Source organism: Erinaceus europaeus, chromosome 14, assembly GCF_950295315.1.
Source record: "Erinaceus europaeus chromosome 14, mEriEur2.1, whole genome shotgun sequence".
Lineage (NCBI taxonomy): Eukaryota > Metazoa > Chordata > Mammalia > Eulipotyphla > Erinaceidae > Erinaceus > Erinaceus europaeus.
The window spans coordinates 43,860,584-43,875,109 of record NC_080175.1 but is presented as its reverse complement, the minus strand read 5'-3'; the positions used below and the strand labels follow the sequence as shown (position 1 = coordinate 43,875,109).

The window sequence follows — 14,526 nt, the reverse complement described above, 5'->3', positions numbered from 1 at the left end:
GTGAGTTTTCAGGATGTGACTGAGTGGCAGCAGAAAGTGGGTTTGTCCTCGGTCCACCTAGCTGGGTGTCCTCTGGGTTCCTTTCACAGCGGGGCCCAGGGGCCCTCTTCATCACCTTGAGCCACCAAGGGAACATTGCTGAGTATTCATAGGCGGGGGGAGGGGGGTGCTGCTCCCTCTGCCCTTGGAATGTTCTGTTCTGGTGACCAGTGTAACCGCCCTGCTGATTAGGGGTCCCTCTTTCCTGAGTACCCCAGACTCTGGGAAGTGGGGACAGCAGCCAGGCAGGATGGTAGTCTCTGCACAGACATCCTCTTATCTTTTTTGTCTTTTTATTGCCACCAGGGTTATTGCTGGGACTCGATGCTTGTACAGGCTAATTTTTCCTTTCTAATTTTTTTATTGGATAGGACAGAGAGAAACTGAGAGAAGAGGGGGAAGATAGAGAGGGAGAAAGACACCTGCAGTACTTGCTTCATCACTGTGAAGCATCCCCCTGCATGTAGGGGCTCAAACCCGGGTCCTTGTGCATGGTGTGAGCTCAACCGGTTTCACCACTGCCCAGCCCCTGACCTCTTGTGCTTTTACTGTCAGCCTCATGCTGATACCTGGTCCCCTGCCCAGCCCTGCCCAGCATGTAGCCCACTTCTGGTCTCTGCTCTGGCAGTCAGCCCTCTCCTGTGCAGGCCACCCCTCTGTCTAGCTCCTCGCCCATGTCTGGCCTGCACCTGCACAGGACTCTCCAACAGGGCCCCCAGCCCTTGGCCAGGGAGGTGGGTGAGCACTCACTCTCAAGACAAGGCCTGTGACTCCATTCCAGCCATTGTGAGTTCTGGCTGCAGAGCCCACCTTCCTGGGGGCAGGGCATGGTTAGTACAGTTCTGGAAAGGCAGCAATGGTCTGGCCAGTGGTCTCCAGCAGCCTGGACACAGGGAACCCTCTAGAAGGATGTGCTAGGACAAATTGAGCACATCTGTCTATCTGTCTTGCCCATCTGTCCCTCAGTACAGGGAGGCCACTGCCGCTTCCCATGTGTATTTGGACCCTGTGTGGACAGAGGTGTCCACAGAGTCCTAACTTGTCGGGGTCACACCACCAGGAGGCGCCTCTCACAGGCACGGCCTGGATGAAGTCATAGCTCCAATACCACTGGACCTGATGTCTCATTAGGTGTGGTGTGTAAAGATGGGGCCTCTTATGACATATTCAAGTTGAAAGGTTTGAGTTGTTTAGAACAAAAATCTAATGTTCGAAAGTGGTTCTAGTGAATTTAGCAGGAACTCACTGGGATAGGCCACCAGTGAGTTCCCATTAGCTCACGTTTGATGAGTGTGGTAATATGAGTGCTGGGATTTGGGAAATGCCTTTTCTCATTCAAATCCCTCTCCCCTTCTTTCTCTTTAGGGCACATTCCCTCATGGGATTGATGTTCTAACCTCAGCTGACTATTTTGCTGTCGGTAACAGATCTAACTGTTTCCTTGTTATAAGGTGAGTCTTTTTTTTTTTTTTTTAACACAAATATATGTTCTTTGTGATTTTGGTGTTAAGTATCGATATCTACAATTTTATTTCCTCCATGAGAAGTCCTGCAAGAGCAAAAGTAATCTGTGTGTGAGAAGGCAGCTGGAAACTATTAAAACTGTCACTGTCATACTGCTTGGCAGGGTGCTTTCTGTCTGCATGAATTCTAGAGAACACGCAGCAGAGCCTGCGGCTGTCCGCTGGATCCAACTGGCAGATATGTGCTCACTTTCTAAGGAGGGACTGAACACTTCAAGAATGTAAATGCAAATGAATGCTTTCTTGGGTCATTACATTTCCTCTTAGACCATCCTATCTGTCAAGCACCTTCTCTTTGAAGGGCTTGCTTTCGTCGAGAACCTCCCTAAGCCAGACTGTGGCCTTCTGCTGGGTGTCAAACACAAAAAAACCCCATGAATTTCTTTGAGAGCTTGGGTGAGAAGTCACTGTGTGTCTTTTTCTGTGTCAGCGGTGGTCCCTCTCCAAGGCAGAGTTCCCTCTAGATGATTTGTGAGCTGAGTAGGATCAGGTTAAATATTCCCCACATATCTGCAGTTTTCAGGAATGACGTTCACACTTTCTCTGTACATTTTAAGTGCAAGGACAGCATGTGCCTTTGTAACAACCACATGAAAAAGTATATGCTTTTTGGATTTCTTAGTCATAAGCTGGGAGAGGAAATATACCCAGTATAATACAACAGTTGTTGTATTACAACAATTATTAGCTGTCACATGCCCAAAGGATAGAGGGAGTCCCTGTCACTCCTCTTTGTAGACTATCACTACAGATTAAAAAAAGAAGCAGCAGCAGCAGCAGCAATATTTAACCTCTTAGTGGGAACCTTTGAATGTGGTAACACAATTTGTATCTTCACAGATGTGTCTGTGCTTTCTGTCTGTCTTCAGCATTTACTGCTGCCATTATTAGTTCTTTCCTGTTTTACTCCTCGTTCTACTTCTCTGATTATGAAACTTTGCTTTTTTAATTTGCTTGTCCAGGGAGAGAGATCAGAGGACCTCTCTGGCCATATGAGGTGCTGGGGGTTGAACTTTGTGCCTCTGGCTTGCAAAGCACATGCTGTACCTGCTGAGCTGACTCCTTAGTTTCTTCAAATCTGAACGTATATTTCACTTGGACAGTCTCCTTCCTTTGCCCAAGTTTCCCAGGTGAAGTCCCTGCTGGCTCTTAGCCTTGTTGTCAAAACTTAAACTACAAGCACTGTCTGCACGCTGTAGAGACACTGCCAGATCTTAGCCTTGCTCAGGGCCTGTTGCACGCTCACCACAGGTGAGAGAGATCGTCATGGCGGCAACCACGGGGTAGTGAAGGGTTCTCCCTGGGACCCAAGGTAGAAAGACTCAAGGGCTCTGTATTAGCATGGGCCGCAGGAGGGGGTGCTGACTGGCAGAGGGAGTCCAGCTGAGGGCGGCTGGAGTCTGCCGGATGTGCCTGGCAATGCTTCTAGACATGCCTAGGTCCTTGCAGCAGTGACAGTAAAACTTTTATCTTTTTTTTTTTTTTTTGTCACTACCTAGGCTTTTCCTCTCCTGCCTGACTCAGATGGTGGGGGGTGTGTGGGGGGAGACACCATAGCACTGAAGTGTCCCTGTTTCTGTCTCAGATCTGCTTGTGCAGATGGCAAGGCAGATGCCTGTCCAGGTGAGCTACCAGCCCGGCCCCCACAAAGCTAGTGTGGCACCAGCAGATGGACACAGTTTATCTTTCACTTTCCCATGTGCAACTGTCATTGTCAGTGCTTTTTCTAACTTGGCAATGATGTTTTTGTGATAATAGTTATAGATATTTTTCTGAGTTCATTTTTATCTTTTTTTTCACTTTGTTTTACTTTAAAGATTTATTTATTTTCATGAGGAGACAGAAACACAGGCGGCGTGCTGCTCAACTGTGGCTTGTGCTGGTGCTGAGGGTTGAACTTGCAACCTCTGGTATCTTAGGCATGAGAGTCTGGTGTGCTTGATCTCCCTGGCCCTCATTTTAATTTTTATCTTTTAACATTGATTATGGTGTGTGTGTGTTTTCCTGGAAAACATTTCTTTTAATTATGTGTCTGTACTGATCATTTAAAAAATATATTTTATTTATTTATTTATTTCCTTTGTGTTGCTCTTGTTGTTTTTAATCATTGTTGTGGTTATTATTATTATTGATGTTGTTTTTCCTGGATAGGATAGAGAGAAATGGAGAAAGGAGAAGGCAGAGAGGGGGAGAGAAAGATAGACACCTGCAGACCTGCTTCACCGCTTCTGAATCAACCCCCCTGCAGGTGTGGAGCCGGGGGCTCAAACCGGGATCCTTACACCAGTTGTTGAGTTTCGCGCCATGTGCTCTTAACCTGCTGTGCTACAGCTCGACCCCCTGTACTGATCTTTTTATGGCTTTGAGTTTTGAATCATTTGAAAGGCCTGCCACTCAGGGTTAGAGAAATGTCACAGTGGTTTTTGCACCAGACTTTCATGCCTGAGGCCCAGGATGTCCTGAGTTCAATTCTTGGCACCACCATAAGTCAGACCTGAGCAATGTTCTGTTTATGTGTGTCCTCTTCCTCTCCCTTCCTCCCTCTCTCTCTCTCTCTCTCCACCCATACCTCTCCCTCTATTGTTAAAATAGAGTAAAAAATAAGAAAAGTGTCACTTTCAGATTGCTTGTAAAATTCATTGTATGATATTAAAAAAAAACTTTATTCATTAACAAAAGAGAGATGGAGAGAAAAATAGAGTGTGTTCTGGCACGTGCAATGCCAGGAATTGAACTTCGGACCTCATGCCTGAGAGTCCAATGCTTTATCCACTGCGCCACCTCCCAAGCTTCTCTCCTGTGATATTTTTAGGGCTTGTGGTTTTAATGTGTGAGTCCTGGTTGATATCCATCAGCCATGAGGACTGTCACATGAGCAGCCTCCCTGTGCAGGGCAGGGCGCTTGTGGCACTTCTGTGATGTGTCACATGCGTGAAATCAGAAGGAGCCTTCTTTGATCTGAGGTTTTACTTAGCACAATGACTTTGAGGATTGTGTGTGGCCTGGGTGTCAGTGTCTTGTCCTCATTCTTCAGTTCTTTGCCTTTCTGTGGCCCTTGAGAGGCAGCTTGGTTTTTGGCTCTGATGATAACAGCTGTCATGAACATTTACTTAAAAATAGTTTTGTTATTGTAGTTGTCTCTGGGGTTTCACTACTCCAGGTTGGCATTTTCCGATAGAGGGAGAGTCCAAGAGATGGAGAGAGAGAGAGAGAGAGAGAGAGAGAGAGAGAGGCAGGCTACAGCACTGCCGTAGCACTCCCACATTTGTACTGGGGTTCAGACCTGACTCGTGCAGGGCAAGGCTAGGGCTCTCCCAGGGGAGCTAATTCGCTGGCCCAAAGATTGATTTTACTTTTTTTCTTTTCTTTTTTTTTTTTTTTTTAATATATATTGGATAGAGACAGAGAGAAACTGAGAGGGGCTGGGTGGTTGTACATCTGGTCTATTACACACATTACCATGCACAAAGCCCTGGGTTCAACCCCCAGTTCCCACCTGTAGGGGTTAGGGGTGGGAGGGGAAGCTTCACAAGTAATGAAGCAGTGCTGCAGGTGTCTCTCTCTCTTTCTCTCTCTCTCTCTCTGCTTCTCTATCTTCCCCCTCCCTCTTGATTTCTATCTCTATTCAATAAAAAATAATTAAATAAAAATCAAGAGAGGAGGGGAATTAGGGAGGTGCACCTGCAGCCCTGCTTCACCACTCATGAAGCTACCTCCTGCAAGTGGGGACCACGGGATGAACCCAGGTCTTTGTGCACTGTAACATGGGTATGCCACCACGCTGATTTTACTTGTCATAGAGGTGGAGAGAAAGAGAAAACCCAAAGCACCCTTCTAGTACATGTGGTGCTGGGGGTGGAACCTCAAGCTTTAGGCACACGAGAGTCCCCAGGCCCTGCCAGCCTAGCCGTTGCCCGGCTGTATGTCTATGTGTGGACGCACCCTCACTCATCTTGGATGTGTTCTGGAACCTGCCAGGCTTCTTGGAAGCTGGGCCAACTCCCTGGAGCAAGCCCCTGTACCACATGCCCTCAACTGTCTCTGAACTTGAACTTGTCTTTCCAGTGTGTTCGTTGCTGGCTTCCCCGAGTACACACAGCCACTCATCGACCACCTGGTGACCTTGAAGATCAGCCACTGGGATGGGTAGGTTTTGTGTTCTTTTGTGCTTATCTAATTAGTTGTGCATTTTATTAGTTTGTTTTCCAAATAGGAATTTTTTTCCTCTCTTTTCCAAAGGAGAGATCACATTGAGCTTTAAAGCTCTGAGCACATGTTCTTTCTGTAGAGATCATATTTTAAAATGATTTATGTAGGAGGATCTTCTTAAGTGCACACATTGCCTTGCATAAGGATCAAGGTTTGACAACTCCCCCACCGCACCCCCACTCACTTTCTGTGGGGAAGCTTCACATTTGGTGAAGCAGGTCTCTGGGTGTCTCTCTCTTTTTTTTCTCTCTCTATCCCCCCCATTTCTCTCTGTCCTATCTAATAAAATAGGAAAAAAGGTGGAGACAGGGTGGGAATGGCAGCTGGGGGTGGTGGATTCATGCTGGCATCTAGCCCAGCGATAACCCTGGTGGCAATAAAATAAAGATAAATAGCTTGCAGTGTATTGCACCAAAGTAAAGGAGTCAGGTCAGGTGGGGGGAATGTTCAGCTCCTGGAACATGATGGTGGAGAAGGACCTAGGTGGGTAGTTAGAATGTTATGTGGAAAACTGAGAAATGTCACACATGTAACCATTAATCTCCCCAATAAAGAAATAAAAACCAGATAAACATTATTTATTTTTAAATTTTTTGTTTTGCTAGAAATTAAGAGGGGAGGAGGAAATGGATAGAAAGGCACCTACAGCACTGCTTGACTGATCCTAACTTCTCCCAGCAGGTGGGGATCATAGCCTTGAACCCTGGTCCTTGCAGATGGGCATGTTTGTACTTAACTGGGTGTGCCACCACTCAACCCCCTTATTTATTTACATTTTACATATTGCATCTGAGAGAGATGGAGAGGTGCACGTGAACCAGAGACCATCACTGTGCTCGTGCTACTGGGGACTTCAGAAATGCAAGTCTGATGCTGTGCTTACTGGCTGAGTTAGTTCTCCAGGCACATAGATTATTTGTTTGTTTGTTTGTTCCCTGAGCACTACTCAGCTATAGTTTATGATGGTGCCAGGGATTGACCTGGGACCTCAAAGCCTCAGGCATGAGAATTATTTGCATAATAATTACGCTGTCTCCCCAGTTTGTTTTTTAATTCAAATAGTGGAATTAAGTGAAAAATTAAATCAAATAGCTTGTGTGAGTCAGTGGACCTGTGCTGACATGGTGCCTACCCAGTGTCCCCGGGCAGTTGGTCTCAGCTGAGTGCCCCCACGTGGACTCCTGATGATGCAGGAACCTGCCTCCCCTCCCTACGTGCCCTACCTTTCTCCACTCTGCATACCCCTACATGGTTGTCTTTTCATGACACCCCCCCCCCCCCCCAGGACTCCCTCAACTGGAGCATTCCCCGTGTCCTAGTGCCCTGTGGGCATCTGCAGTCAGTAGGTAGACGGCTCTGGTGTCTGTGTAGACAGTGGATACCTGTGGTGTTAGCAGTTTTATCAGGGGTTCATCCTGAACCCCACGCTGAGGCTGGGGAGTACTTTCAGAAAGTGGGCAGTGTAGTCTAGTTTATAGAAGGACCGAGGCCTTGAGGCTACAGTCTATGGCAGGGCCAGCCTTACTGTCTGTATGGGGTCCTGGGTGCCAGCCTTGGGGACAGGAACCTCAGGAACAGGGACCTGGCTGTGACCACTGTGTGAGCACTTGGGACTGCCCGCCGAGGTTCATCTCCTCTGTGTAGAGGCAGGCATCCCACACACAGACCCAACCCCAGAGTCCTCCCACGTGCAGCAGGACTCTCCAGCGGGAACCCAGCCCACATGCTTTGGCTTCTTAGCACCTGGAGCTGGCACCGTCGATGCGGCTGTGTTGCCTGTTGTGAGCCGCATGAGCTGCTGGCAGCCCCGTGACAGTGCTCACTCATTTTTTTCCTCTCCCTCTCCCTCATTCTCATCAGTCAGCTTCCCTTTGTACATTTTGGGTATGTACATGATGTGTTGAACCTTCTTTGATCTTTGATTCTCATTAGGTTTCTTTTCTTATCTCAGAGTGTCACTTGATATTGTCACACACTGTGAGGGTGGCAAGCTTTTTTTTTTAATTCTTTCCCATATAGAAAATGTTTTAGGCAACTTTTCTTATAAAAAAATATGCTTTTTTTTTTTTGGCTACCAGGGCACTAGACCTGTATTACTTCACCACTCCCAGTGGCCATTTTTTCTTTTTGCTTTTGTTTTTCTTTCTGTTTGTGATAAAGGGGGAGGGAGAGAGAGAGAGAGAAAAAAAAAAGGAAGAGGTAGAAAAGAGAGACACCAATAGCACTGCTTCACCAGTCATGAAGCTCCCCCTGAAGGTGGGGACTGGGGACTTAAACCTGGGTCCCTGCTCATGGTAACGTGTCACCACCCATCCTCTGCATGATTCTTTTAAAATGTGCAAACCATTCTTAGTTTGGGTTCACACACAGAAAACTGCCTGAACTGGGTCGGCACCAGATCTGGCCAGCTGTGGCCGCTGCTGCTCTGAGGCCATGTTTGTGTTCTCAGACCACAGACAGCGTGTGCTGGGTCTTTGTCCAGTCTGGCTCCCTCTACCTGTGTGGGGGCTTTAGTCTGTCAACATTGAATGTGATCATCAGTGTCATCTTGATCCCTGTCGTGACTTTTGGGTACTTAATTTGATTTTAAATGTCTGCCTGTTTGGCAGTCTGGGAGGCAGCACAGTTGGTTGAAGCCTTACCCATGGAGTCCTGAGTTGAATTCCTGGTGACACATGTGCCAGTGTGGTGCTCAGGTTCTCTCTCTTTCTCATTCATAAATCAGTCTGTCTCTCTATTTTTCAGTTATCCTTTTTTAGTGTAAGTCTTAGCAACTTGACCTTTTAAGGATGTCAGATCACATGGAGGTGAAATGTCCTATATTTGGTTGGGTTCAGAGATCCTCATGGTAACACTGGGTGACATTCTCTGGGATGTTAGAATTTTCAAAGCATGGTTGTGGTTTTACTATATTTTTTTAGAGGTTGAGATATTTCTATTCCTCTGTCAGTAAGGAGCTTTTACCTGAAAGTCCATAAATAAGGTCTCCAATTTTCTAGTAACTGCATGGCCCATGGGAAAGGAGGAACCTTATAGAAGTTTCCACAGACAGTCTTTAGGAACCTGCCTTTTCTTGTCTAGGTGTCCTTATATACCTACCTCCAGATGAGCTTTTTTTTTTTTTAATTTTACTTATTTATTAATGAGAAAGATAGAACGAGAGAGAAAGAACCAGCAGACATCACTCTGGCACATGTGCTGCTGGGGATCGAACTACGGACCTCATGCTTTAGAGTCCAAAGCCCTATCACTGCACCACCTCCCGGACCACCAGATGTGCTTATTAATGAGAGGACTCGAGGGCCAAAGCATGCATCGTGATGCCAGAGACCAAGTCTGGACCTCATGCTGAGAGTCAAATACCACCTCCGGGATTTCCCCCATACACAGTTCATCATCTACTCCCTTAAAGGCTGTGACCCAGTATCTTGGATTTCTTTTCAAACCCAAATGTGCTGTGATACTTAGACATACTCACCCCCAGGATGAGTCACAATTAATATTGTTTTGATTGTGATAAGTACATGTAATATTCGCTGTCTTACCCATTTTTAGTGTAACATCCAGTAGTGTTCAGCACATTCACATTGCTGTGTGGTCTTTTCCACCATCCATTTCCACTGCTTCCCCAGCCTGCGGCATACATTTCCTGTCTGTGTGTGGGGCACCTCCTGTCTGTGCAGATCTGACACCTTCAGGGGCCTTGTGTGACTGCCTGCCCTTGTTGACTGGTTCCCTTCATTTCACATATTTGTAATTCAGCAGGTATCTCAGTTTCCTCCTTACTAAGGTTGACTAGCATTCCCTTTTTTGTGGGTTTGGTCACATTGCACTGGGGCTAGTTGTGATTAATGCTGTTGGGCACATGGGCTTGTAGATAGCTTTCAGTGCCTGCTTTCACTTTTTTTTTTTTTTGTCTTTACACCTAAAGTGGAATTTCTACATCAAAGGATAGCTCTAATATTTTCTTTTTTTGCGGGGGGGACCTCAAAATGTTTACATAATGGCCATGCCATTTTCTATCCCTTTGAACCAGCCAGTCCAAGGGTTTTAATCTGCATATCCTCACTACTACTAGTTGTTTTCTGTGATTATCTTAATGGAACAAGGTGATAGCTCCCTGTGGTTTTGATCTGCATTTCCCCAGTGATTAGTGATGTTGGGCCTCATTTCATGAACTTGGTGATCACCTAGAGTGATCTCAGGAGAAATAGCTCCTGTGTCATTTGTTTCCCATCACCAGGGAGTGAACCAGGCCTCACACATGCACAGCAACTATGGCTGAGTGGCCTCTAAGAGCTGATGTAAAAAAAAAATTATTTTAGAGAGGAAAAGATACAAAAGACAGCACAGCACCATCTGCCACCCATGTGTCATCTGTAGTGTTGCCATGGAGTGGCAGGGCTCAAACCCAGGGCTTTATGTAGGGTGAAGCATGTGCTCTACTGGGTGAGCTGTCTCCCTGCCCTTTGGCCATTTTCTCATCAATTTTTGCTTTGGGTTTTGCTAGTTCTGTTGTTAAGTTGGAGGAGCTCTTTTTATGTCTTAGATGTTAATCCCTTATCCAGAGACAGGACTCACAAATACCCTCTCCCATTCAGTAGCTTGACTTATTTACTATTGTGTTCTTTGATACACTGCAGATTTTAATTTTAGTGCAGTCCAATTTATTTACTAAATTTATCATGTTTCCAGTCTACTTTTCCTTATGTTGCAGAGGCTTCTCAAATATACCAAAAGCACAGGCAAGCTAAGTCTAACATGAAAAAGCTTTTCCCTTGTTTCCACCTCAGAATCTGATGATGTCAGAAAGTGACAGTTTGTGGAGTACATGGGAGGGGCACCCCTGGGATTTTGCTGTCCCGATGGGGTGGCTGGCATCCTGTGTGGCAGCTGTGGACCTGTCGTGGTATTGGTAATGGAGCTGCTTCTGCTTGCAGAGCTGGCACTTGCTGTTGGGAACTGAGCGAAGGCTGGCTGGGGGAGGTGTCCCCTGCAGGTCACTGTCCACTGCCACATGTCACTGTATTTGCGATGCTTGACGGTCAGAGTGCAGGTTCTGTTCAGGCATGTGGTTCTGGTTCTTTTTTTTTTTACCAGAGCACTACTTAGCTCTGGCCTATGGTGATATGGGGGATTGAATCTGAAGCTTCATTTGTTCGTTGAATAGAGAAAGAAACTGAGAGTGAGGGGGTAAGACAGAGATGGAGAGAAAGAGAGAGGGAAAAAAAAAACTTGCAACACAGTTCCACCACTTACAAAAAGCTTCTCCCAGTGGGGACTGCAAGGTGCATGGTATCCTGTGCACTCTACAGGGTACACCACCACCGGCCCATGTGTCTGTTCCTATGATCTTGGTTATGCGCCAGGTAGAGTCTCCTGCTCTCTGCCAAGCGTCTTCTTGGCATCTAGTGGTCAAGGAAGCTGAGGGGTGTTGGACCAGGATCTGTTGTGCCCACTGTGGGCCCAAGAATGATCTCAGCCCCTTAACCAGTCCTGAGCATCCAGTCTGTGCCTTTGTGGCTCTGGTCATGTGTGAGAACAGGTCCTATGTGACGTGGTCAGAAGCCTCCCACCTGTTTGCTTCACCCCGTGAAAGTCCTCCAACCTACTCCTGTGATATCACATGGTCTGGTTTGGGCTTCTGCCTGGGTCGCCTTGCTAACTCAGGCTGTGAGACCGGTGATGCTTGTGACACACTGCCTGTGCCACTGAGGCTGCAGGAGTGGCTTGAGCTGGGTCATGTCCAGGAGCTTCATTTGGTAAATTCTCATCATCTTGTTTCTTACAGTGAAGTTTCTAATTATTTGTCCCTCCCTGTGTGTGTTTTCATAGTGTGGTTTTGGCTCTGTAGCCAATTGAAAATGATGTATGTAGTGTCTTCTTGCATTTAAAAGAAATATTTATTTATTCATTCCCTTTTGTTGCTCTTGTTTTATTGTTGTAGTTATTGTTGTTGTCTTTGTTGGATAGGACAGAGAGAAATGGAGAGAGGAGGGGAAGGCAGAGATGGGGAGAGAAAGACAGACACCTGCAGACCTGCTTCACCGCCTGTGAAGTGACTCCCCTGCAGGTGGGGAGCCGGGAGCTTGAACCAGGATCCTTATGCCGGTCCTTGTGCTTAATCCACTGCGCTACCACCCAACTCCTCGCATTTTTTGTTTTTTAATAAATACTTTATTTAATTGTTAGTGAAAGGGTGCTGGGCAGTGGCACACCCAGTTAAGTACAAGGACCTGCTCCTGGAGGCCATTTTTCCCATTTTGTTGCCCTTGTTGTGGTTGCTGTTGTTATTGTTGTTATAGCTGTTGTTGTTGCTGGATAGGACAGAGAGAAATGGAGAGAGGAGGGGAAGACAGAGAGGGGGAGAGAAAGAGAGACACCTGCAGACCTGCTTCTCTGCTTGTGAAGTGATCCCCCCTCGCAGGTGGGGAGCCGGGGGGCTCGAACCGGGATTCTTCCACCAGTCCTTGTGCTTTGCGCCTCGTGCGCTTAACCCGCTGTGCTACCACCCAGCCCCCATTCTTGCTTTTTTGATGTAATTTGAACAAAGCTCAGGGACTGACAGTTCTGTGTCCTCCACCACCAGGGTCATCCGAGAGCTGTCAGCAAAGGCACTACATAACCTGACCCCACAGGCGCCTGAGTACATGGCCTCCCAGGGTAAGTGTGCCCTGGCACCCTCGTGTGTGCACACCACAGAAAGCAAACAGGAAACCTGCTGGTTTAGGGCCTTGGGGGCTCCTTCACTCCTCTAGGGAGTGTGTAAAGAGCCGTTATATGCTTCCTTGGGACACAGCACAGACCCGAGCACATGCATGTTTCAGATATCGCTTCTGTTTAACACAAGTGATGTTATTCATGAGCAGTGAGTCTGGGAGGGGGCTTGGTGGGCAGAGCGTGTGGGGGCCTTGTTGTCCCCCTAGGCACCATGTAGGAAAAGTGACAGTGTGCCCCAGTTTCCTGGCTGGTCTGCTCTGGAAGCCTCAGAGCTGAGTTTGCTGAAGTCTTGCCGCCACTGTGTGTTACCCTCCATCGTCACTTGGGAAAGAAGATCAGTTTATCTTTGCTGCTCAGAATCAGTATGCACCTGGTTCATTTTATTTTATATTATTTTTATTGCCACCAGGGTTACCACTGGGGCTCAAGTACCTACCTACACAATACATCCACCAATCTTGGTAGCCTTTTTCCCCTGCTATTGTTAGTCATGACAGAGAGAAATTGAGGCGAGGAGATAGATACTTGCAGACCCACTTCACCCCTCATGAAGCTTCCCCCTGCAGCTGGGGAGTGGGGGCTTGAACCGTGGTCCTTGTGTGTGCTCTACTGTGTACACCACCATCAGGCCCACTCATTTTATTTTTTAAAGATTTATTAATTTAGGAGAGACCTGAGCGTCTCTCTGGCATGTGTGGTACTGGGGATTGAACCTGGCTTCTCAGCTTGCAAAGCATGCCCTCTAGCCCTGGGGCTGCCTTCTGGGCTGCACATGGGATATAAATGGAGGGAAATGTATTTCTCCAAGTTACACCCCTTCCTGGTGGCCTGTGTGAGTGGTCTTTGTTTGGAACCGAGGTCTCACGTGCCCTGTGTTTAAGCTGCTCTGACTCTTTGCAGGGAGAGTTGTGGCTGCTGCTTCCCAGGTCCTTCTGCCTTGTGGTCACTTGACTGGGGCCCTAATGTCCCTCTTAGAGACAATGTCTGACCCTCAGCCTACTTCATTTTCCCACTTCCCTCCTTGTGCTCAACCCAGATGTGGCTCCTGCTGAGTGCAGCTGTGGCGCTTTGTAGTGCCCACCTGAGGGGCTGCTGGGCCCAGGATCCCCAAGCGAGAATGCCAAGCCCACTGTGACTGTGGGGTCCCCAGAACTGTCTCTCTGAGGCATTCACCCCTCAGTGACAAGAGACACCTGGACACAGTAGCTGCCCTCACCCAGGGAGGTGGGGAGAGGGGCACATGTTCTGTCTTAGCAGTGAGGTTGCTGGGGCACTCCGTTGCCCTCCTGGTACCCCTGTGTGAGCACCAGGGAAGTGTCCCAGTCCTGTTGCTGATAGAGCCCACGCCTCCTGGGGTGTCCCCCTCTCTTCTGCCCCAGGGTGGGACACACCTGCTGGGTGATATACACACATGAGCACTTGTCTTAAGCCCCCGTGACCACTGTCCCTCCCTGCCCCCTGCAGTCTTCCCACGCCTGCTGTCAATGACACAGAGTTTGGATCTGCACACGCGGCATGGGGCTGTGCTGGCCTGCGCGGAGGTGGCCCTCAGCCTGCACAGGCTGGCGGCACAGGAGGGCAGGTAGGATCCCTCACCCAGGACTGGCATTGGGGGCCTCCCCATTCATTCCCAGGCTGGCTCCCTCCATCCTCTCGGGGTGGCCATCCCTGGTGTCTATCAGTTGCCCCATGGGTAGCTAGCTCACCAACAAGTTTGGGCATTTGCAGGGTCACTGGGTCCAGGCCCTGATCTCTTTGAGGGCCCTTCCAGCAGGTTCTCATGTATTGTTTGGACCCCACAGGCTGGTTACGGACTTCCTGGATGAGAAGATGGTGCAGGGCCTAAGAGAGATCCATCAGCAGGTGTGTGCTCCCTGCCTCACCTGGGCCGGGCATTGTCCCCCTCTCACCTCTCAGCCCCCTTAAAAGCTTTGGTCTGGTGACCCTGAAGCCCCCCTGTGAGGTTCAGTTCCCAGGTGTGTGGGTCACCAGGCTTTGTGAGGAGCAGAAGCTGGGCCTTGGCTTCCCCTGTGAC

The 14,526-nt window shown here is 48.1% G+C and overlaps 1 protein-coding gene across 6 annotated transcripts in view; it reads left to right on the top strand.

Moving 5' to 3' along the window:
• The window catches only part of TBCD (tubulin folding cofactor D), a 176,579-nt gene that overhangs the window by 130,446 nt on the left and 31,607 nt on the right, over window positions 1-14,526 (top strand). For 4 of the 6 annotated variants that reach the window (XM_060171679.1, XM_060171680.1, XM_016188752.2 and 1 more), the window contains 5 exons: window positions 1,405-1,490; window positions 5,628-5,708; window positions 12,361-12,434; window positions 13,956-14,073; window positions 14,294-14,354. In XM_060171679.1, the coding sequence (XP_060027662.1) occupies window positions 1,405-1,490; window positions 5,628-5,708; window positions 12,361-12,434; window positions 13,956-14,073; window positions 14,294-14,354 (420 nt within the window). The remainder of the gene's footprint in view (window positions 1-1,404; window positions 1,491-5,627; window positions 5,709-12,360; window positions 12,435-13,955; window positions 14,074-14,293; window positions 14,355-14,526) is intronic. The other 2 variants (XM_060171682.1, XM_060171681.1) reach the window with 1 other exon arrangement.